The sequence below is a fragment of the Morone saxatilis genome, unplaced genomic scaffold (assembly GCF_004916995.1).
Source record: "Morone saxatilis isolate NCDOM2014 unplaced genomic scaffold, NCSU_SB_2.0 Contig11, whole genome shotgun sequence".
NCBI classification, from domain to species: Eukaryota; Metazoa; Chordata; class Actinopteri; family Moronidae; genus Morone; species Morone saxatilis.
Window position 1 is genome coordinate 5,723,634 of NW_023339663.1, and position 26,795 is coordinate 5,750,428.

Below are 26,795 nucleotides of genomic sequence, written 5' to 3' on the forward strand. Positions count from 1 at the left end.
GGTATTACCAATGACACTAATTAAGATTCAATGTTTCTTGAGCTGAACCTTAATCAGTATCATTGGTAACACCTATGTTTACCCTACTATTTCATGTCAAAATGGCAGCTATGAAAAAGGAGTGTGAAAACCATGTTCACGTCAGGCTAAATTTGAAAACATCAATTACGTGACAGAGTTCTGTTTGTTTATACATTACTTTGAAAAAGCAAATTTTAATTTAATTTAAAACAATAGGAAAGTTACTTTTTGTCATCTTCATTCTCTTTCATTTGGTAAACAACAGAATTGCTTATCTGCCATCATTATTATGACTTAGTTTGTGTTTCAGTATAGCAGAAATAGCTTTCTGTTGTTGCTGTCTGACAATTGCACAAGTTGGGCTGCAAATAATTATTTTCATTATCAAATAATCTGCCAATTATTTTTTTGTTATCAATGGTTTTCTATGTAAAAGGTCAAAAATAATAACAATTTCCCATCTGAACCACCAAAGCCTAAAGTGATGCCTCGTAATTGCTCATTTTGTTTGACCAACAGTAAAAATAAAAATTATGATGTAAAAAGATTTGGTATTATTATTCAGATGACTTATAATATTATATAATTATATTATTTAATTAATAATTGATGTAATAGTAAACTGAATATCTTTCTTTTGGAGTACTGGTTGGACAAAACAAGCAATTTGAAGATATTCGCTTCAGTTCTGGGGAATTGTTCACTACGTTCTAATATTTTAGAGGCAAAATGATGAATCGAGAAAATAATTAGCATATTGATCAACAAAACTAGTCTATAGCCATGCTAGCAGCTCTGTGAAGCTGTACTTAGGCATCATCAAAGTTAGCAGGATGCATTAACGTGGTGGGCAGACTGACACATTAATATTGTCATCCCTGTAACCGTGCTGCTAGCATTGCTAAAAAATGATATAATCATCAGTTGCAGCTCTAGTGTGGATGTGGCCTTCAGCTGTTTTTGTGTCTCCAATGACAGACATCCATTGCTGAGTGTCTGACCTACTTGGATAACGGTGTGGTCTTTGTCGGCTCCAGGCTGGGCGACTCCCAGCTAGTGAAGGTAAGCGGCAAGAAACTGTTTCACAACCTGTGCAATCATTGAAAGTCTGTGAAATTCTTCTGCTGTTAGTAATAAAATCATTATATAAAGTGAGATGGAGTTCTTTGCACTGTATTATCTTGACATCTTTTTGAAGTACCTTTTACATTTGCATTTTGATTTCTTAAACTTCTATTCTTGATAATCGTTGACAGAATCGGCAATTGCATGGCATCAGAAATGATGATTGCACCCCTGTTTATTCACTGATTTCTAAAGAGGGTTCTGTTCTGTTTGTCTCTGCAGCTCAACGTGGACAGCAATGACCAGGGCTCATATGTTGCAGTGATGGAGACATTCACCAATCTGGGGCCCATTGTGGACATGTGTGTGGTAGATCTGGAGAGGCAAGGCCAGGGTCAGGTAAAAAAAACAAAAGCTGATTCCTTTTTATTTCAGTGAAAAGTAAAAAATCTTTTAGTTTTTGCCACCAATAAAACAGGACAGACACGACACATGTTATATCACAGTTACAAATTGAAAGCAAATTATACAGATGGGATAAAAGGTTTCTTCTGCGTTCGCCAGAGGATGTAGACATGACATGGTGATTACTGAAAACCTGCTTAACAGTCAATGGAAACACTTTATAGCTTATGGTGAGTCTTCATCTGTGTTTTCATCTTTATCATCCTCTTTGTCACAGCCTTCAGGGAATCTGGCCTTATACAACCAATGCAGCCGGCTTCTTGAGTCGCGTTAACAGTCTTTTTGTCAGCAGAATTAAGCATTCAACGTACTACAGCACAAACCTGCCACTGGCCAGAATAGTCGGGGACAAATTTTCAGGAGATTCTTGCTGACATCAAACACATGGCGGCTTCCTGTGCCTTTTTATAGGCAGTCTGGGTGTTCTTTATTTGTGTAGTCTATTTTTTTGTTGTTGCTTGTTGTCCCTATTCACCTGGCATTAGCATGCGCTTGGTATCTCAGTTGCATCTAGATATGATTTATCTGGACTGCAGTCACACCCAATGTTAATATGCACCTCTGGTACACAAACTTAAATTGTCTTTCTTGTTCCATTGCAAAAAGGCAGATTGCTGTGCATGTTATTTCCTCTAATAATATTTACACCATTTAAAACTGACAGTGAAGACTTTGCCTCGCTTGTTTCCTGTCTGCGTTTATCCTAACAATCCATCATCTTTAGCACTTCTGTATACTTAAGTTTGTTTACCTTCAGCTGTTGTCAAACAGTTTGTATTCTGAACATAATGCAATATAACCTGTATTGCATATTAATGTCAAGTTTAAATGACAACAATTTCATTTTTCTACCCAGTGAAGGAATGTTTTATTCCTGTACCATCAAAATATGAGTTCTTTATATGTTAAATGAAACCAGTTGCTGCTGAATTAATATGTTTTGTTTCTGGAACATTCTTTGACACGTTAATGCACAAAATATAGTTGGCAAAAACATTTTTTGATTCGAGCATTTGTCCTTCTTGCGTGAAATCAGTGAGGCAAAGGAAGATGAAACAGTGAAGTAACGAGAGGGATACAGTACAGAAGGTTTTGTTGGCAGGGTTTGACTCCAGGCCTCAGGATACTTGATGTGGTTCCAAAGGCAGCGGTCCACCAGAGCACTCAGCCATTCTCTGGGTACAGACCAGCACACAATCAGCCACATACTGTATTCATCTACATACACTCGAGCTCATTTCAGTCTGTTGAGTCCCAGGACTAAATCCAATCCCAACTGTTTGAATTTGCCATTTGCTGTAAATCCACAGAGCATTTGACCTGGTTAGTTGGTGTGGACACATTCAAAGACAGTTAAGACAGTAGAGGATTGATGCACAGTTTGCTGGATGTCACACGGGGAAAGTACTACAGCACAGTTTAGAGTCAAAGCTGAAAAATGATTGTATTCACAGAACTACAAACCACATTGAGGTTTATGAAGGATACAACCTGCATAAATAACTAATACAGGAGCATAATATATCATGTGCAGATTGTCAGGATTGGGTCAGTCCCGTCGAGTGTGTGTGAGCATTTTAGAATAAGCTCTGAGGAGTTAGGTGAGGTGCCAGGTTCACAATGGTTATTTCCATTAGGATGAAGCTGTTGGGTGGCAGGTGGTAGGGCCTGAGATTATACGGGCTCTGGTATTAATCCTGTTAGTCTACCATGACTGGATGAATGAATAATATTCTGATGCTCTCCAGTCAGACTGTACAGACACCAGAATTATTTACCTCCAGGGTGTTGGATCTCAACTCTGTTGCCATGTTACAACTGGCAATCTGAGAGAAGCTTCAGAAATCCTTCACTACTATATGCTACTGCTATAACACGGACTCCTGCCACTACTTCTACCATAACTTGTACTTTGTGTGACATTTACACCTACTTGAGAACTGTGAGCATTAATGAGCACCAGTTCTTGAGGGCTACTGTTGTTACTAAGATACTGTTTAGGAGTAAATAGTAAAAATAACAGAATTGGGGAACAAAAATACCTAATAACAGAATCAACCCAAAAAGGGGGAAATGAATGCATCCCTCATATCTCAGTCCATGTCTTTATGTATTTTTTTGTGTTGCTTTCAGCTGGTGACATGCTCAGGTGCATTCAAGGAGGGCTCTCTTCGGATCATTCGCAACGGCATTGGGATTCATGAGCATGCCAGCATTGACCTCCCGGGAATCAAAGGTTTGTGTGTGTCTGTAATTTTTTCCACCACCTCCCTCTCGTCTTGACTTTATCTGGAGCTTAATTCTTCACTGACTTGACAGTAGAGCCACTTCAACCTGCACATCTGTTTGCCTGGCCTTGCCAAGACGCCAGCTGTTGCTCTTCCATGTGAGTGTGAGCAGATGGCTCAGATGTCATAGGACCTAGCTTGGTACTTTCAAAAGAACAGGAGAATTGCCAAGGTTGTGGTTGGAAACATTTGTTTTCATTTAGCAAACCAATGAGCACTGCTATGTCTGCGATAGTTAACTGTCAAATTGAAGAATCCCATCAGGTTTAACAATGGCAGACACCTCTTAATCTCAGGAAATTAGGTTCCTCTCCCAGGACTGTTCACTGATGCTTAAATGAGACACACAGGCCAGGTTAGGTCTGCTTGCACTTGTTAGGCTTCAGCTGTTTATTGACCATCTCTGCCCTAAAAGTCTCAGCTGCTGCCTCTTTCCCTTGGCCTCTTGATGAGAGGCAATTATTCACTTAGCAAATCAATGGCTCTCTGAGAGGGATCGGCAACCTGTACATCTTACAAAATGTCAACATTTGACAGATGGAATACTTAAAGATCGGCATGGGTACTGTCTATATATTGTATTTCTCCTGCTCTGTAGAGTGTTTCAGAAAGTAACTTTTTAACGTCCCCTCTTGAATTCCCCTTCAAGGTTTGTGGCCGCTCCGCTCTGAGGCAGGCAGAGAGACAGATGACATGCTGGTGCTCTCTTTCGTGGGTCAAACACGGTGAGTGTTTGTCGTGCAGCCTGCCAGATAAGTGTAGCATCACTTCTGAATGCCTTTATCTTATCTTAAGAGTGTGCTTTCCCCCAGAGTGTTGATGCTGAGTGGCGAGGAAGTCGAGGAGACCGAACTTCCTGGCTTTGTGGACAACCAGCAGACATTTTACTGTGGCAATGTGGCGCATCAACAGCTCATTCAAGTTCGTACACACACACGCAAACGCGCAAACACACACACATACATCCGTAAATAGTTCTATGTATAAAGTACTTGTGGCGTCACTGTCATTGCCCATCAGAACATGCTTTGGTAAGTTGGTCCTCTCTTAGAATTAGCCGACTTGAAGTATTTGTACATCCCAGATGAAAGCAGAAATATCATCTAATTTCACAAAATTCAAAATTAATTATAGAAATTAATTATTAAACTGTGGCCTTTCTCCATTTAATAAGATATACTTTGCTGGAGCTGAATCATACATGATTGAAAGGGGCAGTTGTGAATATGAAGGGCGCAAAAAGACCATGTATTTTACATTTGGTTAAGATGAATATTGTACTTACATTTAAATTCAAGTGTTAGCCTTCCTTTTTTAAAACAAGGATGAAACCTGCTGGGAATTCTGCCAACATTTAGACCCTCAACCGTAAATCTTTAGGTTGTTATGACAACATTGCTTGTGTTTTAAATGTTTTAACTCTCTTGCCTCTCTGAGTTTGTATTTTTACATTACGTTGTTTTTACACGACTCTGGATTTCTGGCATAAGAAGTAAAAGACGATAGTTGTGCTAAAACCTGCATTGAAGTCACTAGCTGTAGAGATAAAAAAAAATTTACTTTGTTTTATCACAAAAGACACTGCAGTTGACAGTGTCAGGGACACTAGAACTAATGGACTGAAAGCAACACAGACTGCGCACATTTTCCTATGTTTGTAGTCATTTTAACTTTGCTTTAATCACATAAAGTAGTAACAGTAATGTTTTTGATACTAACAATGAATCAAATTACTCCATGTAACATGAAAGGGTACACAGAGTCATATAAATGGAGATAGTGCTAAACCCAATAGGAATGAATGCCAGACTCTGCAGGTCTTTTTAGCTTTTAGCTTGTTGTTGCTCATTATTTCCGTCCTCTGTCCCACACATAGACTGTGTGCTTTGCAGCTCCGATTAACCCTGCAATAAAAACTGCTGTCTCCAGCAACCAAGCTCAGACAACTATGAAATTGCAACATTTAAAGTAGCACCTGTTAAACAACGCTGAACATCTAGAAAAACCCTGATATTATTTTCAGGGGAAGTTGGAGACCATGCCATAGCTAAAAGACTACTGAATATTGGAATTAACATTTGGCCATCAACACTCCAAAGCAATTATCGTAGTGCCTATATGCCAGCATAGCATAGCATTTGCCTACCGTAATGTAACCAAATTTAATAGTTAGCCATTGGCAGTTTATATCCAAGTATATATCCAATTGTTTGGGTACCAACTACACACAAACATACATTACATTACATACAAAGTATCTAACTACATGCACGCTGACATTAGAAACTATAACACTATGTGGTTAACGCTGAACCTGATAAATTGCATGTTAGCATTTTCATTTTGAGCTTGTTAGCACACTGAAGAGCTGTTAGTGTGACTGTGGACTCTTGTTTGACAAAATACCCTCCCCATTTGTTTGTACACCAGCTGTTTCCCAACAGTGTGTTCTGACATAAAACGTATCTGAAGAAAAGATGTTCTCGCTTACATTCACAACAAGAGGTCAAATTTAAATTGATTTTGTCTCTTCGGTGCAGTGATTTGCACTGCAACAGTTAACAGACTGCAGAAAATGGACAATATAATCTTCTTCCAGGTACTCCATTAAGGATTCTATATTGAATATATGCTGTAGTTTCACAATTCATTACACCACTGTATAATGTGAGCCCCCTAACAGTGCACCTCCATTTATAGTTTGACTGTTTGTACTTGCTGCAGTCTGTTAATGAGGCTCTTTTCTGTCTTGTTTCTTTAATGCTGAATGGCTCTCCCCATCACATTATTACATTTTCAATATTAAAATGTGTTTCTCCTTAACCCGAAAGGCTTTTACCAGGTATTCACCATCATCTTTGGTACATGCAATACAAATGCATTCAAATTAACTTTTATAACAATATTAATAGGTCTTAACTAGGGATTTTTCCTCCGATCGGAGTCATTTAATATTGAATATCTGCTGTTCCTGAGTCCCGATCTGATTTATTTAGATAATACAGTTGCACAGTGCATGCTTCAAGTACAAAGTTACTAAAATCAGTCCAATGCTTGACAGTTGAATAGCTTTGAATTGCATTAGGAAACATCGAAGCTGTTCCTTAATGCTTTTTTCCCCTCTGTAATCTTTTGATCTTATCGCTGTCTGAAGGGAGTTTCTCTCTCCAGTGTTTGATGCTTCTGCCTTTACCTGAGTTACCTGAATGGACTGTCTGTGTTCTACTGAGCCTTTATTTCTGTTGTCTCTACATCTTTTGCACGGATTACATTCATTAATTACTCTCATTGGACATTGGCTTTTTGTTCGCGGGACTTTTGTTGCACTTGCAGTGGTGTGTTTAGTGTGGTTGTGACAGATCTCTACCGCTCTCTCCTCCTGCTCTCTCTCACACACACACAGAGTTGATCAGAGTGGAGATAATAAACAGCGAGAGAGTTGAGCTTTGTGAGTAAAAACAGCTGTGTGACAGCTGTGTGACAGCTGATGTAAAACAAAGTATCGGGTCGTATCAATAAAGCTCAATATAGCAAATAGCGTTTAGTTAAAAAATGCTTTGATCTGCGCCGATACCGATTGTTGAGATCAGATCTGGACATCCCCAGTCTTAACACAGGAATAATAACACAATGTCTTGTTTTGATGTTTCATAAAAGTGATATATGTGATCAAACAAATGCCATCATCATCATCATGTCATCATCATGTCATTAACACTTGTGTTGTGATGGAACTGCTGTGTTTTCCTTTAATACATTATAATCCTTCAATGGTCTCTAGTAAGCAAAATGTCACAGTAGACTTCAATATGTTTCTGCTCAAATTCTTCATCTTTATCTTCTCTTCCTGATGGATAGCTGTAAGTGCCCTCATAGTTCTTAAACATTATGTCAACACTCAAAGATCTGGTACTTTCTCAAAATACAAAATAACTGGAGAGGATTAAATGCAAAGTGATTTATTTTCTCTCAACCATCAGACACACAGTCTCATCACATTTATATTTACAAAAATACAAATTTGTGGAGAAAAGTCTCTTAGCAATGAATCATAATTTCTTTTCAGTCATAAAAGTGCAAAAACAGTGCTGGTACAGAACCACATATAAGCAATGGGATTTGCTTTGAAACTGCTTTATATTTTAGCTCCCAGTCTCCACATAATCCTTTCTGTCACTTCCCAGAAATACTGTGCAAAATAATATTTTAAAAAGGAAAAACTGTGTGTGCCTTCAGATCACGTCAGGCTCTGTGCGCCTGGTGCTCCAGGAAAGCAAGGCATTAGTGAGTGAATGGAAGGAGCCACAGGGCAGGAACATCAGTGTGGCTGCCTGCAACCACACTCAAGTGGTGCTTGCCGTGGGACGGGCCCTCTACTACCTGCAGATCCTGGCAGGAGAGCTCAAGCAGATCAGGTATGACATATATACAGAGACACAAGGGGATAGACCCATTGTTGGTTTACTGATATTTTCAGGCAATATTTGACTTGATGATAACTTTATATACTACTAACACAGCTGCTCCAGGCCATGCTATAGCACTTTGAATCATGGATCATACGGTTACCCTTATATCTACAGTACATCATATCAATATTACTGACTTCTTCTTCAGGATATCTGGAGATTTCCTGGTAAGATATTTTAAAAAAGAGATTTGTGGGCTGTAAAGAAATAGTTTGACATTTTGTGGAAATACACTTTCTTGGTGGGGGTTAGATCAGAATTTGAAACCACTTTAATGTCTGTACTGAAAAATGAAGCTACCACCAGCAGCTGCTTGGCTTAGCTTAGTACAAAGAAGAAGAAACTGCTAGGGTTGCTCTGTTCATTCGACACGATATAACGTGTTAATTAGTGAGAGGTGCTGGTAGGCAGATTACCTTCTTATTACCTTCAGACAGAGCCACGTTTCCTGTCTCTGCAATTTCCAGTCTTTGTGCCAAGCTAAGCTAACCGGCTGCTGGCTCTAGCTACATATTTACCCTACAGACGTGAGGGCGATATCAACCTTGTTATCTAACCCTCAGCAAGAAAGCGAAAAAGCCTATTTCCCAAAATGGCAAACAATTCCTTTAACGTCCACCATGTCTGTCTGTAGGTTTGATAGTGAGACAGCTACAAACTGTGTCAGCTTGCAAGTTCAGAAAAAGCTTAACAGTAAAAAAAAATCCCCTGGCTGTGATCGTTATAAAGATGCTTTAGTGTGAAAGTTACATAGCCATTGTTAGTCAGTTAACTTAACTTTTGGGTAAGAAAGTTGACTGCAGAGAGTCTTGATGCCTTGCCAGGAAACAATAACAATCAAGATATAGTGCTCCAACTTACTTATGTTAACAGATTAGTCTAACTAATAGAATGGCAGTTTAATTGAATAGTTAATATGAAACAATAGCAGGGAATAATCTTACATATGACTGCATACTCAATACCCAGCAGAACTGTTGTATGAACATTTAATTAATCAAACATTAATTTAATGTATTCCCAATAGTTCAACAACTTTGTCTGTGACTCAGTTATGTGTTTTTATTATCCTGCACATCTTACCTTCATTTTAATATCTTCTCTCCTGCTCTGCGGTAAAGTTTGAGATGAGGGATTTGCATTTCATTTTTAAGTCCGAAGTGGCTGGTGCACTAGAACTGTAGTCTTACTTTTTATTATATTTCTGTCATGCTGCTGCTCTTGCGGTTTACCCTTGTGGCTGTCTTTGTGCCAGTATTGCAATAAAACTGCTTTGAGCCACTATTTTTTTTTTTACACTAGTTTAAAAAAGGAAAAGAAATCATGGATACACAAAAATGTGTTGGGGTTTTTTTTTTTCAGAGAAAGACACAGCTTGTAAAAATGGCCACCAGGGCTCCTTGAAGCACAAAGTGTTTGTTTGCAGCCCTGAGAGTCGGTGGTTGATGGAACAATGAAGGAGAGTGAAGTGTCTCACAAGAGCTGTGAAATAATGTTTGGTCTACATCAATAAGCGGCTGGATTCTTGTGTGAGCTGCAGAATTCTGTAAATACTAGATAGTCATAGTTGGATTAAAGGTGTTTACATGGCTGAAATGCCCTTCTGTATTGAAATTAAAATGTAAGTGCTCAACACACTATACAGTGATTATCCTTACATTTGCATTATTTTGTGGCCTTGTTCTATTACAATGCAGGAGTTAGGCCTGTTAATTAACAAACGAACAATTTAAATCTTTCTTCAAACCTTATTTTTAATGCCTGATAGAGAGTGGGGTGGGGAATACAGATGAAGTCCTTTTATTATAGTATATGAAATCTTTATATTGTGATGTTGAGATCTGTCCAGAACCTGTTTGTGTCTAAAATAAATAGACAGGAATGCCTGTTTTTGTCTAATCCAGTGAATTAAATACTTGACAAATGAAGATACTTCATCAGATTGATGTGAAAATCAATATATTGCCATGAATTGTTCCTAGTCCGTGATTTGCAACATTCTCTACAGTGGCCTTTTACAACCAGAGATATTAAAGGATAGCTATAATATAATAAGACAAATGTATATGTATATCTTCCAGTATTGTCATGTCAGACAGCTCTGAAATACTGTATATCGAGTGTTAACCAGACATTTAAATTCAGAATAATGACACTGGAAATATAATTCATCCCAAAAAAGCATAGGCACTCACAAACTGCTAAACTTAGCTTGATTGATGTGTTGCTCTGTGTCAAAGCTTTTGAGTAATATTTTTTAAGTATTAAGAATTTAAGACTAATAGACAGACTGTTCCTAAGTTTAATATTCCTGCAGTGCTTGTAGAGAACAGGCGCAGGGGAAATGACTGATCAACTGCTAATCATTTTGACATTTGTCAGATGGAGCTGCTGTTAAGGAAATAAATTCACAACAGAACTTAAACAAGAAAGAGCAAGTTGGCCTTGGCCAACTGACCTTAGAGACAGAAATCCCGTTGCCTGTCCGCACACTGGTCCCTGGTGATCCATCCAGTTTTGATTATGTAGATGTAAAATGAATGGTTGTCTGGGAACTTTAGCCAGTGTGAACTCACAGCTCAGCTCTCTAGATGAAACCTTTCTCAATCTGCATTTCTCTTGAGAAAAATTGTAAAATGTGTCGAACTTTGTCACACACAGTCCACATTCACACAATGCGCAGGGCAGCTTGCTACTGTGTTTCTCACATCCTCTACACCTTTTTTAGTACCACCGAGATGGAGCACGAGGTGGCCTGCCTGGACATCACACCTCTGGGGGAGGGTGGCGGTGAGTCACCGCTCTGCGCTGTGGGACTCTGGACCGACATCTCAGCCCGTGTGCTCAAACTGCCCTGCTTCACAGCCCTGCACAAGGAAATGTTGGGCGGAGGTGAGAGAAAAGAGAGGCAGGGTGCACTGACGTGAGAAAAGGAAAGCTGTTACTGGCTTGTGGAGAGGGATAGGTAGATGCAGACAATGTCAAATCAAGTGAAGTTAATTTCTTTAGCCCAATAGCAAATACAACGACTGGGTGGGCTTACCTAACCTAACCCAGGCTCTCTCAGAAAGCAAGAAAAATCTGCCCATAAATTCTTCCCACATGAAGGGGAAACAAATCCACAGCCTGAATACAGGCCAGCAGGGTTTGTTACCTTACTTGGCCGTACAGTTAAATCCTCACTCAACCAGGACAGACTAAGTTGTTTGAAAGCACAAAGCGTCACAGCTCTGTCTGCATGAATCATTTTAATCTCTGTGTCACTTTGATAATGATTATTTAGTAATACGAGTGCAAAAATTTCCAAAGAGTTACATTTTAAACTAAACATAAAAGCCCATAAACTTACATTTTTACACGTTTTTGCCTCTGAATTTAGTTTTTAGTATCACATCTACAAAGTTTGATTTTCTTTTTTATTCCAGGAAAATTTCAAAGAGTTACCTTTAAACAAATATATAAAGATAATGACTTTAATAAAAAAAATTTAAGTTCAAGTGTTTTTGGATATGTAATTTTTGCATTTATGCACAAGGGGTTTGTTATGAATGTTGTTGGGTCATCGACCAAAACTATCTATATTTAATTCACATTGTTCAGCCCTCACATCCATGAGGAACATACAGGGTAAAGTAAAAAAAATCACATTGTTGAATCAAAGTTGTAAATACAAATAAATTTGTCATTAAATGAGCTAAAATTAGTTTCTTTGTTTAAAATCAATTCCACCTTCCCATGAACCAATAGTGGTAGAAGTAGTTGCACTGGAGGAAGACATTTAAATAGAGATCCCCTCCTGTCAGATGGCTGAAGCTGGGGAGAAAGACGGATTCAGCAATGGGATGATAGTAATACAGTAGTGTCACTGGTCCAATAGAAACAAAGTAAATCCAGTAAAAATATTAATATATAATATAAACATTTCACTTTCTTGCTTAGAATTAGACAAGAACATTAATACCCTTTTTTTTAACCATTGGAGTAGGCAGAATTATATATTATATATTATTAATATAAAATATTCCTTTCAGAGGTCCAATAAATAAGTCCAAGGAATGGGTCTATAATGTACTAGCTAAAATGGATTGTATATCCAGTTTAATTTAATGGATGTAAATGGAATCTCCCATTAAGTAAAATTTTTTAGCACTTGAACATTAACTATGCTGCCAACCCGAATGCATTTAGTGCACAATTTAGCCACTTGAAAAGTTTTTAAACTTGTGTTATATATGGGGATATAATATGGGGACTTGACTACTTTTTTTGGGTTAAATTTATCAAAAAGTGAGCAGCAACTGGAGACAAAGTTTCATAACATGGTGAACCGGTACAGGAAGGACTCTTACTTTCCAATTAGAATTCCTCATCCATGAAGAATATTTCCACACTCTGTCCCACAGTGGCACACATTATTTTCAAAGTGCGTTTGATTGACAGCTGCTCGATGCTCAAACTCTGCAAACTGTGCTGTCTCCCCTAACAAGGACAGTCTGAGTGCAGACTGTTATAAACAGGAAACCTTCAAATTAAAAGCTAATATGCTACTCTAATTGTTGATACTGTTAGCTATGTCATTGGAAGTAGAGAATTTCAACAATCCCACACTGCACAGTTGCAGTGATTTATTTTAGTTTTGTTAAGCTATATTTTATATTTTTAATTTCTATTAACTTTTCTATACAGCCCTGTGTTTGTGTTTTAACATTTTGGCCTGTTTATTTAAAATAATTGACTAAATAAAAGACTTTAACACTGTCGCTTTAGTGAGCCAGCAAGCATTTAATCAAAGCCAATGATATAATTGGCCTGCACTTAGAGAAGACAAGGATAGGAAACGGAAAAGACATATTTACCCTGCAGCATTAGAATGTTTTTGTTTTTTTCAAAAAGTTGCCAGTCAGTCTGGCCAATAACCCTTATTGATTTTTCTGACAAGACATTTTTGCAGACATTTATCACTTTGGTGTACATCTATGAACCTGTGACTCCAGAGTACAGGAAATATAAATCATTTTACTGTCTGTGTCCTCAGAGATCATCCCGCGCTCAATCCTAATGACCACCTTTGAAGGCAGCTACTACTTGCTGTGTGCATTGGGAGACGGAGCGCTCTTCTACTTTGGTCTGGACCTGCAGACTGGTAGGTCATTCACACAACCATCCCTACACCACTTTTCCAAATAGCTTCTCAAACTTCTCAGACTGATAAGGGCCTCCAGGCAAGGCCAAGGGCAGATGTCTGAAAACATTTTCATTTTTAGAATATTATTTCATGGAGAATTGAATAACTGCCAGCAATATATTTGGATGCAATAGTGGAGAAACTTTGCAGCCTGAAGAAATCAATGCAGTGAGTTTGGTTGAAAGCCTGCTATCTGACTATAAAAATAATTCAATTATATAATCAAATGCTGTTATTTCATAGACAGAAAGTCCATCAAAGGAACTTGTCAAGTGTGGTCAAAGCTACCAGGAGTAACTTTTACTGACCAAAATATATCATTTTGATCATAGCTGTTTTTATATGGATTTAGACACTTAAACACTTGTTTTAAAGCCCGCCTATTTACTTAAAGTAGGTAGTGGCCAAGCGTCTCTTTATTTTATGTTTTTCTTTTTGATGTAGCCAATTCGGGGCACTTTAAAGCTGCAGTAACTGATATCTGCAGCCACTTGGGGGCAGTGGAAACAAATTGTGAACACAGCATTGACGAGTCATCACCTTTTCAAGTTGATATGGCAAACTTGTTAGCAAACAGTTGCTTATTTACACATCCAGCAGTTATAGAGGAACTTTTAGGCTCCGTGAAGCTGAGGGCGGGGGGCAGATTCAGGTAATAATTCTTTGTAGGTTCATTGGTAGCGTTGCTCAACAAAACGTATTATTTTTATTTATTTTTTTATTATTTAGTATTGCTGGTCAAAATGGAAGCGGCAGAGGTCAATATATCCTGACGTATTATTTAAGTATGGGTCAAGCTCCAAAAACACTTAATCCTACACTTTCTATTATACAGCTCAGTAGTGGTTTAGTTAGACGCTCCTGCATGCTGAATGCTCAAAGCTTTTAAACTCCACAACCCCAGCTTGTGATGAGGGTCACTGAAATGACATCACCTAGTCTTGGGATTGGAGTTATCAAGTTACCCAGGTGATGTCATTTCATGTAATAAAAATAAATTAAGAGCCACTGAAAACATTGTGAAACAGTTTTTATGGACGTGGAATAGCCCTTTGATTACTGCATTATTGAATTGCTTTCTGTTCTAGCTAAAGCTGGCTTTAAGGTCTCTCTTTTGACTTTTAAATTGCTGCATGAACGGGAAACATCTTATTTATGAGGCAATATGTTCCAGCATTTTTTAAATGATTATTTTCTACTACTTGTATATTTGAAGAGTAAAGAGGAAATTAGTATTAAGGAATTGGAATTCTCTCTCATTACCCACCAGAAAAGCTGACCCTATTAAAATGTTTAAATTAAGACTAAAGAAGCAGCTTTTTTGCCTTTTGATTTAAAAAAATAAATTTCAGCACACAATTGCAGTATTTTTTTCTTGATGAATTGTTTGGTCCCAAAAATGTTCATCACAATTCCCTAATGCAGGAGGTGACACTTTCAGATTGCCTGTTCTGTCGTACCAACAGTCTAAAACTAACACATAATCAATTTGTTATCACATAACACAAAGAAAAACTGCAAATCCCCACATTTGATAAGCTGGAACCCAAGAATAATTAAAAATAGCTGAAGTGGTTAATAGATTATCAAAATAGCTTGCAGCTTAATTGTATGTTTTTTGATGATTGATGCTGATCAATCGACTAACTACACTAGCTAAACACTCCAGGCAGTCAAAGAAACCGCTGCAGACAGTGATCAGAAACCTGGGTGTTAGAATCATGTACACAGTGATTTGATGAATCAGGTTTTTCTATGTTCCTTGTAAACATCTTGTTCTGAATTTAATCAACAAAATAAGACTCTCAACCAGGATAGTAGTTTGCATATAAATGTGCTCATTGTTTTGCTTTAGTCTGATCTGCCCATGGTCATAAAATGTGTTTGGTGGTCAGAATTGACAAATTACGAGGGCATCAAAAGCCAAAGCCGATGCAAACTATATATTCTACTGTTAAGCAAAAAATTGTTGTACAGAAATTTAAGGAAAAACTTAGAAATAATAACTTATAAGTGAGTAGAGACAGAGGGCTCTGGGGCTCGAGGGCACATCCAACCATTCAGGTTTGAAAATCATTAAAAAAGAGAGTAATTTGCACACAAGGACAAACTTTCTAGGCTAAAGGCAGTTAGCAAGTGGCTCTTTTGACCCAAACAATGATTAGTACACCCACCTTTCAAACTGGAGTTAAACTTGTGTTTCGATCTTATTTCCTCCCCTCAGGCGCCCTGAGTGAGCGGAAGAAAGTCACCCTTGGAACACAGCCCACTGTGCTCAGGACCTTCAGATCGCTGTCCACTTCTAACGTCTTCGCCTGCTCTGACCGACCCACCGTGATCTACTCCTCAAACCACAAGCTGGTCTTCTCTAACGTCAACCTCAAGGAGGTCAATTATATGTGCCCACTCAACTCTGAGGGTTATCCTGACAGGTCAGCAGCAGAACCTTTACTGCTCAGGCATTATATCAGAAAATTTGTGTTGTTTTATGTTTTCTTCCTCTGTGCACACAAACAAACTTTGTTTTTTTGTTCCAGTCAATATCTGTTCAACAGTACAAAACAAGTAACAGACCAATCAGTATTTAAAAGGGAAGGCTGTGTCACACATTCAAGAAGCATGGGGGGAAATCACATCCCTCTCAAAACTGTCATAGTTACAAACTGCCCTGATCGGGTGATTGTTGAGATCGGATTGGGACATCCCGAATTTTTACATAGAGGTCTTTCGGATTGTATACGTTTAACTTATTTGTGTCCCTTTACTAATGCTGATGCATCTTGTTTTTTTACAGCTTGGCTCTGGCCAACAACAGCACTCTGACCATCGGTACCATTGACGAGATTCAGAAACTCCACATTCGCACGGTTCCCCTCTATGAGTCTCCCAGGTCAGTCCCCCTGCTCAAACACTGAGTTAGAATTGACCTTCAAATGAACATTTCAGGCCCGCCCATCGTGTGTACAAATATGCTGCTTGTTCCTATTGTTTGCAGTGACTTTGCCTGTTTGCTCTGATTCAAGCGACTTTTCTCCTGTTTGTTTTGTTATAATTCAGCTGAATAAATTTCTGTCCCCACTTTTTTAAGCTCAAAAGTTTAAGCGACAACCATGACTCAGCGCTGTTAAATAACTTATTAAAAGGTTGATTGTTGTGTTATTCAATCAGAAAACAGAACGCAGTCTCCCACTGCATCTTTTTTGTTCAGTTTACCCCTGTTTGTTTTTTTCATGTTTACTAGCGTCTTCCATTTGTTTTCTCTCGTCTCTCTCTCTCGCTCGGTTAACACCCCACCAGGCGGATCTGTTACCAGGAGGTTTCCCAGTGTTTTGGGGTTTTGTCCAGCAGGGTGGAGATTCAGGACGTGAGCGGCACCACATCTGCCGTTCGCCCCAGCGCGAGCACACAGGTACTGTAGCTCTATGTTCTGTTTGGATAATAAACACCCAAGGGCTTCTTTGTTTTGTACTCTTATCTAACCATGCATGCTGACTAAGCACATTAACTGGGAAATTTTCAGGACAACAAATGTCTCGTCCCTTAGTGTGTCCCTAGAATTTTCAGTTCAGTTTGATCATTTATAATTATAGTCTAAGAACTTCAGAATTTAATTCATAATTGAAGCTGTTACCAACCCCCCTTATAACTGACCCTGCAAAATATTATTTGTTGTAAAATGTGTAATTATAATAAAAATTTGACCATGTATTTTGTGTTTTTATTGTTTCAGCACTAATCCAGAGACATGTAGGTAGTAAGTGGAGAGTGCAGTGAATAAAGACAGCCATTTATTACATTTACTAAATTTAGCTGTTGCGAGAGTTCAAATTAAGTTCAAGTTAAATTAAAAATAATCATATTTCGTTTGATTTGTTGTGGAAGAATACTGACAGTGAGGTTTCAGCTGCCAAGAAAGAATAGTAGGACCAACATTGAAAAGAGATTTATGCTTGGAGAGCTAATCAAAAAGTCCTTTCAGCCAGATTTACAGTGACAGCATGTGTTGTGTCCACTCAGCTTGGCTCTATAGCTTCCCCAAGGGGACAGGTGTGTACTTTATTTTTGTTTGTATTTATTGCTGCAGCACACAACTTTGTGGAAACACAAGCAGAGCCAGAGCCTCTCACATGTGATGACCAGAAAGATGTTTAACCGATTTTAAATGCTGCACATCTGGTGCTACAGATGGTGCCGACTGTGTTGTTGAGCTCACGCAGAAATAGAGATTTAAATTGCTTTATACCCTTTATTAGGTTTCTCTTTGTCTCTACCTCTCTTCCTGTCCTGTCTCATAAATCTGCATTCTTTCAGGCTCTCTCCAGCAGTGTGAGCTCCAGCAAGCTCTTCCCCAGCAGCACCTCTCCCCACGAGACCTCCTTCGGTGAAGAGGTAGAGGTTCACAGTCTGCTAGTGGTGGATCAGCACACCTTTGAAGGTGAGAAAGCTGAATGTACATTTCCATTTGATCTCACAGACCTGGCGCTTTCATATGGAGCTTCTGATGGTAAAATATTGCGCTCAGCTCTTAGAGTAACCAACTTAATGCAGAAAACTCTATCCACAGTCTGGTCTCAGCACTCATTCAGCAACCTCTATGCTTATATCTGATCTTAAAATTGATGCACACCTATTTTTACGCATCAAACTTGTATTTATTTGTTTCATTGTCCTCAATTTAGGTTGTGTACATTTTGAATATTTGTTATGTTATTGTTTATACTTAATGAAGATGCTCCATAAAATACTGAATATTCCTCAAAATCTAAACTCAAACAGGCTCTTTACAGAGTAACTGAATGATTGAACACGTCGGACGTCATGCAGCTCATTTCCATGGTGAAGCCCACTGAATGTGGCAGGATTTTGCTCTAGTCTCTTTTGCAATGCAGATTTTCACTGCACCAAGCCTTCCTTTTAAAAATCCAAGAGTTACCCGGCCCGCATAAATTAGGGTATGTTATATGTTAATGATATGTAAAGAAGGAACTGGTTCAGCACGTTGTGTCCACAGCTGGCTCCAATTTATCAGATAACTGCTCATTTAGATTTTCATCAATCAGACGTGAAGACGTTCTTATGCAGTAGTGTAGTGTATATACTGTGCATTACACTGTAGATGATTGTTCATTTAACTTCAGTGGTACCCTGTTTTTTATTTTATTTTATTTTTTAAAGAAATGCAGGGTTCATATACATAGTCTCATCAGTTTTTCAGTTACTGCTTTACACCACTGGAAACTAGTTAGGTCTAATAAGGTTAGTCTACAATGAATGTTGCTGTTGCAGTCACACACCACTGTATAATCATCATTGGATGTGTCAAATATGTTTTCATTGATGCATTATACACATACACTGTGTAGGTTAGGTCCAAATGCTGGAGATAAAAATGAAACGTGTATCCAATAAAACTAACAGTAGAATGAGGGAGATAAAAAAGTATGTAATGACTTAAGATTTAATTGGGCAAAATACAGTAACTGAAAACACCTATGTACCACGGATGTGTTATATTCACAATTTCCATTCATAACATAATTTCCACAGTGTAACTGGCTTGATCTGGGAACGTGGCAACTATCGCTAAAAAGACATCTAATGCAGCAAGAAAAATTCCCGTCTGTGTATTACGTTTCCCCTTGTTTAATGTTTTCCCTGCCAGATTTTGTTGTCGTAATAAACCAGAATTGTCCTTTAAAACTGAATAGAGAAGAACAGATAAATGTAGAAAATGTATTATGCTGCTTACTCCCTCTCTTACTAAGGTATGTGTGTTTTATTTCTTTATCAGTTCTCCATGCCCATCAGTTCCTCCCCAGTGAGTACGCCCTTAGCATGGTGTCATGTCGTCTGGGAAAAGACCCGTCAGTGTATTTTATTGTCGGCACCGCCATGGTGTACCCAGAGGAGGCTGAGCCCAAGCAGGGACGAATCATCGTCTTCCACTACACTGACGGTCAGTAGCCAGGCTTTTCTTCAGCTTTCTCTGTTTTCAGCAAACCAAAATGTACTTTGTTGTCTGTCCCTCAACCTTATCCTGTTTGTCTTCTCATCCAGCTAATTTTGCTTTGCTCTCCCTATCCTTCACCCAGTTTCATTTTCTCCTTCCCGCCCTCTGTCCTGTTTTCTCATTCATGGACACTTTGTCCTACCATGCTCTTGTTTCCCTTCTCACTTAATCATTTTCTTATCACTTCTTATCAGACTTTTCTCCTCTCACAACTACTGATTCCCCTCATTTTCTTTCATACTCTGTCCTTCTAAAGGTGCACTGCTTGCCTTTCATTTATCCTCCTTTTAGCTTCTCGTTCTACCTTCATCATTATTCTGAATGCCTCACCTTCTCCTTTTCGCTTTCTGCTCACAGTTATCGAGCGGTACGCTATCCTCTGCCTCACTAAGATCTTGTAGGTGCTAGTTTAGCTTGACATTGAGCTTGTAACACTTTGAATGTTAACTTAGACAGACTCACAGACATAGTGCTCTTTCCTGCAGGTAAGCTGCAAACAGTGGCTGAGAAGGAGGTGAAAGGAGCTGTCTATTCTATGGTGGAGTTCAATGGCAAACTGCTGGCCAGCATCAATAGCACAGTAAGTGGTGCTTGAGCTTTTTTAGCAAGACATACAAAGCCCTTGACTTTTTCCAACTGCAATTAAGTTCCATGTACAGTATGTTTTGAAAACTTGAACATAAATGTAGCTTGAATGCTTCATGGTGCACATTGAAATAGTGTCAGTTTTTCTCTCAAACTCACCATTTAAAATCTTTAGTCTCAGCCCTTGGGAAAGTGCTGACCAAGTGCCTCTTTCAAGTACACCTCTATAGCAGTTGCTTATTGACTTTCCACATCATAATTTACCATCTGGTCCAAGGATTAAATCCAGAATCTCTCAATACTGCTTCTGTTTTCTGCCCATATGTCAAGAAAACTGTCAGTTGTAATGTGATTGTGTTTACACTGGCGGTTGATACAAATAACTGGCCAGACTCTACACTTGCCCAGTATCACTCAAATTGTTGTTTCACTCTAAAATGAAGACAAACTGGATTTTCCCTCACAGATAATGTGAGAATATGTTACTGTTAAATGGAAAGTTTAAGCATTTTCAATACTTTTATCAGTACAGTCCCTTTTTTACGTTTACCAAAATACACCTTTTCAGTTCATCAGTTCTTAATATGGTTTTGACACAGTTGTACAAGAACTTAAAATAAAAGATTAAAGGTTGTGAGGAAAATAAGACCAAGAATCTGAGCCAGAATTTTATGCCATGTTTATATTGAAGTATTGAGGTTCAATATCACAGTCTGGAATGGATTAGGTTCTTTTTTTAACTACAGATGATGTAATTTTCACCAGAATCCAGACATTTATTCCTTTATTTTCTGTTATTTCACCATGTTCACTTGAATACCTCACTTCAACCTCTGGATGACTTGTGCGTTTTAACTTTCCTTTCTTTGATTGTTTAAGAAGCCTATGATCTGTTCAGGAAGAAAAGTGCTTCTTCAGTCATTTTAAAGTTCAATATGTAAATAGATTTATCCCATATGGATTGCTGTGTGAAATCACTCGACATAGAGTGTGAAAGACACAGCTTCCCCCCTATTGTCCTGTAATACCATGCTCATCCACACTGAGCTATAGATAGATTAAAAGGATTAAAAGCTTGAAAAGGAAGCTTTATTTTAAGATATCGAGAATCAAACAGTCATGAGTTTCAGATTTCTGGAAGTCATCCCGCAGTACAATAACTCACTTCCTACCATTTACTTTCCTTAACATTTTCTTTATTGAATTTGAAAATTTATTGAAAGTTCAATCACAGAAAACATTTATCAGTCACTTCATTTGTTTTCAGCTTATCTGAATCAAAGAGTACCGGTACATGTTTTTTTCTAAAGTCACTATTATGCGCCAAAGTTAAACAATCATTAAGCACTAATCCATAATAGATGTAATATCAATTTTCCCTTTTGAGAGCAGCCTCAGTAGAACATAATACAACATAGTGACAATATCTGACATAAGTTGCTTGTGAAATGCCTTTTTACATTACCTTTCTAATAATTTCATCAACTGGACACAGCACACTGATGCATTGTTCTCTCTTTCCTTTGACATTTTCTTGGCTGAAAATGTTGGACTCTTCATCACTGTCACTTGCAAAAACTTCACATTTATGTCAGTATCCCTTCATCTGAGGGGTGTTTTCTCTGGAAATGAAGAAAATTGCCTAACTGAAGAAGAAACAGACAAATTAGTTTTACACGAAAATGTATTTTCCAGCATAATTTGCAGGAATATAATTAGTTTGAATCAACAGCCAGCAAACGGCTAATTTCCTATTCAAAGCTAAGTAAAACAAAATCAGTTGTGGTTTTATATAGAGTTATGCAGGACTATTTCTTTACTGGGCACAATAACTTCCTTTGGTCTTTGCCAATACAAAATATAAATCATTTTTCTGTCTGCTATAGCTTGCATATATCTCCAATAAATCACATGCTCTTTGTTCTCCTTTGAGAAAAAACGTAGTGCCTCTTAGTTCTGCATTAATTAAACTGTATGTTTCTACATAGATGGAGACCTTACTTTGATACAGCGCTCCCAGCTGGCTGAGACAAAAAGGAGCGTACTGATATTACCCGTTTAATAATTAAAAAAAATATTAACAATACATTTAAAAACATGTTGACATTTTGACAACAAAAAGGTGACTACTAAATGTGATTTAATTGGACTTATTTTATTGGAGAGATCTGGATTTGAGCGAAATCAATCAAGCATACAAGCAATATATATTCTTGCAACTGGTATCAAATACCAGTTGAGCTTCTTAAGTTAAGATCAAGTCGCAGGTACATTTCTTTCTACATTTTTTATATGCTTAAAAGCACATTTATCGATGCCATTATTTCAACATTACTTAGCTCTAAGTCTGGAATCTCCAAATTTTTTATGCCATGGTACCTTTTTGGAGATGTTCTCAACATAATTCTGGCATTAAGTGAGTAGCAATTAGATCCAGAGACGCACCTCTATCACTCACTCACCCGACAACCATTTTTAACAATTGTTACAAAGTGCAGACAGTGTGAAACGGTCAGTGTAATTAGCCGTTAACTGTTCATGCAAAGTGGCAGCAGATAACTCAGACTGCTAATCAGTACTTCAACCTCACACTCACTGAGGCTCATCTTATCCAGAGTGATAGCAACGCGGAACTAAAGTGTCAGCCAGTTTATCAAACACAAAGCTAATTGCCGGTCCCTCTACCTTTGGCAGCTTGTATGACAACAAACAATTACTCACGTTGACTGTTTGTTTCAGGTCCGTCTGTACGAGTGGACGGCTGAGAAGGAACTAAGGACCGAGTGTAACCACTACAACAATATCATGGCCCTTTACCTGAAGACCAAAGGAGATTTCATCCTGGTAGGAGACCTGATGAGGTCCGTCCTGCTGCTGGCATACAAACCCATGGAGGGCAACTTTGAAGAGGTGAGATGTGAAGAGGATTTTGAGAAAATAACACAGGAACTCAAAAGGCGATGTGTGTGGTTGCTATACCAGAAGGATCAATGAAATCACAAGTCAGAGTTGCTGGTTTTCAAAATATGTGGTAGTTTTTTATTTTCTACATCCTCGGATGCCATCACACATCAAACAAATATTTGGTTGGTCCATAATTACATGTTTTAACTTCTCTTTGGTGAATAAATGTTCCTTTTTATCTCTCTACAAAGCATTGTAGCACATATACCTCCAAGCCTTTTGATGAACGGTGTGTTCAAATTGATTCGTGGTAGAAATATGAAGAAATTTGGTGTTGAGTCACACACACTGTTGAATGCATGCTGTCGTGCTGTGCTGAGAGAGACCTGAAAAAAGGACTTGAATTTATTGAGAAACAGAACGCACCTCAGAATACCTTGACATTTTAAGAAAGTAGGAATTTGTAACTATTGGAAAAACAATACAAATTTTACTTCATGCTAAGCTAAGGTGATTGTCTCTTGGCCCCAGCTTTGTAGTTAACATGCACACATGACAGTGGTATCGAACTTAAAAGCAGAAAAGGTGGATAGTGTGCACATCCGAAAGGTTCAATATATGTACATGTGGAGCAGGAGTAATGTTTTTGTCTGTAGCCTGTTTTTTATTTACATGGATGTTTGCCCGATGGAGATTAAAATGTTGTGTTGATAAAAACTTCTGAGCTTGCAAATTTTAATGTGTGGGCAGCGTGTCCTTTTCCTTCGAGTGGTATTTATCTCCTCATGTGATTCTCAGAAACAAAGTATCTCCAAAATGTTGAACGATTCCTTTAAAGAACAGATTCTGATTGCTGTCTGGCATTCAGTACTTCACCAACAAATTGTCTTCTGAAGCATTAAGCTAGACAATAACATGGGAGTTCAGACTCAAATATAATCACAATCCGTGAGGGTGGTGCTTCTTTTTCTTCATAAAACAGTCTTTGGACGAGCATCTGATCACGATGCTGACAGTTTACAGGCTGCAGGTAGCGTACACAGATGGAACAGATGTTCCTGACATTTTTGGAGTTTTTAAAATACCATTGAAGACATTCCTTCTATGGTATTTAAAAAGTATATTGCCATTGTACTACTGAAACATGTTGACTGTTTGTTTGAATTCCAGCTGTTGTTTGGAGCCAGCACCTTCCTTGCTCATGGATAATACAGTATTTACCCTGACCCTTGAAACACTTCTGTGTTTACTGCTCCAACACATGTGTTGTTTTTTTTGTTTTGTTTTCTCCGGTTAGATTGCACGTGACTTCAATCCTAACTGGATGAGTGCAGTGGAAATCCTGGACGATGACAACTTCTTGGGGGCAGAGAACGCCTTCAATCTATTTGTCTGCCAGAAGGACAGGTGAGGGAAACATAAAATCTTATTGTATATAAATGCTGAAGTGCAGTGAGATTTTATGCACATGAATTTCAACCTTTTCTGTAATCATTAAAATCCCCTGAGCTGCACATCTATAGCCAAACTGACAAAAAGTTTCTAAATCACCTCTGATATTTATCCGCTGAAATCACCGTTATGTCATTAGGAGGCTGCTCTTTCTACAGAGTCCCATGATACTTTTTTAGAGCAGCTTTATTGATACGAATGTGCTCTAACAGCATTGTCTTTGCATTTGTTTCTGGAATTATGAGTCATCTCTGCCAGCTTTTAGCCGCTCGGCTGCATTTCCCTCTTTAGTCATTTTCTATTAGACAAGTGTTGATTTCATGGAAAAGGAGAAAAGATCTGGTCTGAAAGTGAGTGTGTTACATTTACGCCACTGCTTATTATGCACCTAATACATCAGGTGGGACCGCTCAATGCTTTTGACCTTTATTTTTGTATCACATCTCTCTTCCTGTTGGTTTCTCCACTTTACCTCACCCATTTTTCTATTACCTCTCTATCGCTCTCTGACCTTTTCCAACCCTTCTGATATCTCTGCCCGGCTTGTTTTTCTTTTGCTTAATCAATCAATAATTCCCTCAAACATTTCTTACTTTGCCTTTGACATCTTTTTCACTTTGTTTTTACTCTTTGATTTGACCTCTCCTCACTCTCTTTGCTCCTGTCTCGTCCCCTCTATGTCCCATTGTTTGTAATCCTTTCCTCTTCCCCATTTATTTCTCTCCCACCATCCTTCTTACGGTCAGTGCGGCCACCACTGACGAGGAGCGCCAGCACCTGCAGGAGGTGGGGGTCTTTCACCTCGGGGAGTTTGTCAATGTCTTCTGCCACGGCTCGCTGGTGCTGCAGAACCTGGGCGAGAGCTCCACGCCCACCCAGGGCTCCGTGCTCTTCGGCACCGTTAACGGCATGATTGGTAGGCGCACGGACAATTTCACACTCTCTCACACACACACACACACACACACACACACACATACACACACTTGCTGTAGGTAAAACCCCTGCTGTATTAAATATCCACAAAAACATTTATTACCGTGTGTCATGTGACCATATATAAAATAAACGTATTTACTTTGTTGCAGAGAGTTGTATGACACGCTGCAGGTTATATATTAACTATGTATCCTATACAAATTCTATATATATCTGCTGCTCAGTGGCAGCAGATCTGACTGTGGTTGTACTGCGCAGTTTCCAGGTGTGAATGTAACTGAGAATGTGATCAGAAGTTTTACTCAGTGAAATGTCCCTTTTTATAGATAAAGAGAGAAAAAAAAGAAACACTGATTAACACGTTTCTTTCTTTAATCTGTACCAACACTTTAGTGTAAAAATAAGAATATGTGGTTTCACAGGAATGTTATATTCCACACTTTTTCTCAGGTGGAAGCATTAACTTCCTAAAGTCTCTACTGGTTGTTGGGGTAACTGCTGACACTACAGCACATAACTCTCTCTTAACACGGAAAAGGTTTGTTTTTCACTTTAGTTTTTGTACAGTGTAAACAAACAAGATGTAACGTGTTAATTAGTGAGCTTTAGAGGAGCATTTCTTCTCTTTTATTTAGTCAGGGGGTTTGACTGAGAGTAATGCTCTCTTTTTCAGGAACGCCTTGATCCAATTCACACAGTTACACATTCACTTCTGGAAGCTTCCCAATACAACCACAGTCTGATCTGCTGCCCACTGAGCAGCTCCATCAGAGCAGCTGGGGTTAAGGGTACCAAGGGAACCTTATTGGGGGTACCTTCACTTTCCCCAACCAGTGAGAACCAGACGGTTTGCCATTGTCTCTAGCCTTTGTGCTATTCCTTTCAATTCTTTTTCTCCTTAAGGGTTAGTTCATCCAAATCACAAAAACAACCTATTCTCCTGCTTATCACTTAGTTTCTACCATATATTCAGCTTCTGTCCCCACCTTGATTAATTGAATAATAATATCCAATATAATCCACAGACTTCGCTGAGGACAGTTTTACTCTCGGTAGACAATAGCAATAGTGAGAACAGTAAACCCACTCCCAGTGAACTTTTTAAACATTTTTTTTATATATTTGATTGTCACTCCTGTGGAAAAATCTCATGAAAAAGTTTACTTTCATGTAGCAAATGCAGGAAAGTAAACATCGTCAGGTTGAGACTGTAGCTCTGCACAGAGATGGTTCTTATTTCTAGTATTTCCAATAATCAGCTGACTGCAGTAGCGAGAGCTCAGACCAATTAGGCAGTACACATACTTTTGTCAAAACAATTTATTTAGAACTAACGTTTCCATTTCAGAAAGGGAGATGAAAGGCAGAGAAATTACATTTTTACACCTCATTACTCAGATTTAAACTAGTAA

The 26,795-nt window shown here is 38.4% G+C and overlaps 1 protein-coding gene across 1 annotated transcript in view; it reads left to right on the forward strand.

Annotated features, from left to right (window-relative positions):
* ddb1 (damage-specific DNA binding protein 1) overlaps positions 1-26,795 on the forward strand; it is a gene marked incomplete in the record, with an annotated part of 39,583 nt that overhangs the window by 7,882 nt on the left and 4,906 nt on the right. Inside the window, 17 exon segments of the mRNA XM_035651694.1 lie at positions 1,000-1,083; positions 1,369-1,485; positions 3,685-3,787; positions 4,489-4,564; positions 4,652-4,760; positions 8,076-8,254; positions 11,037-11,200; positions 13,344-13,451; positions 15,718-15,925; positions 16,288-16,383; positions 16,791-16,902; positions 17,805-17,928; positions 19,285-19,449; positions 19,989-20,083; positions 22,828-22,998; positions 24,290-24,399; positions 25,191-25,360. Of these exon segments, the coding sequence (XP_035507587.1) occupies positions 1,000-1,083; positions 1,369-1,485; positions 3,685-3,787; positions 4,489-4,564; positions 4,652-4,760; positions 8,076-8,254; positions 11,037-11,200; positions 13,344-13,451; positions 15,718-15,925; positions 16,288-16,383; positions 16,791-16,902; positions 17,805-17,928; positions 19,285-19,449; positions 19,989-20,083; positions 22,828-22,998; positions 24,290-24,399; positions 25,191-25,360 (2,191 nt within the window).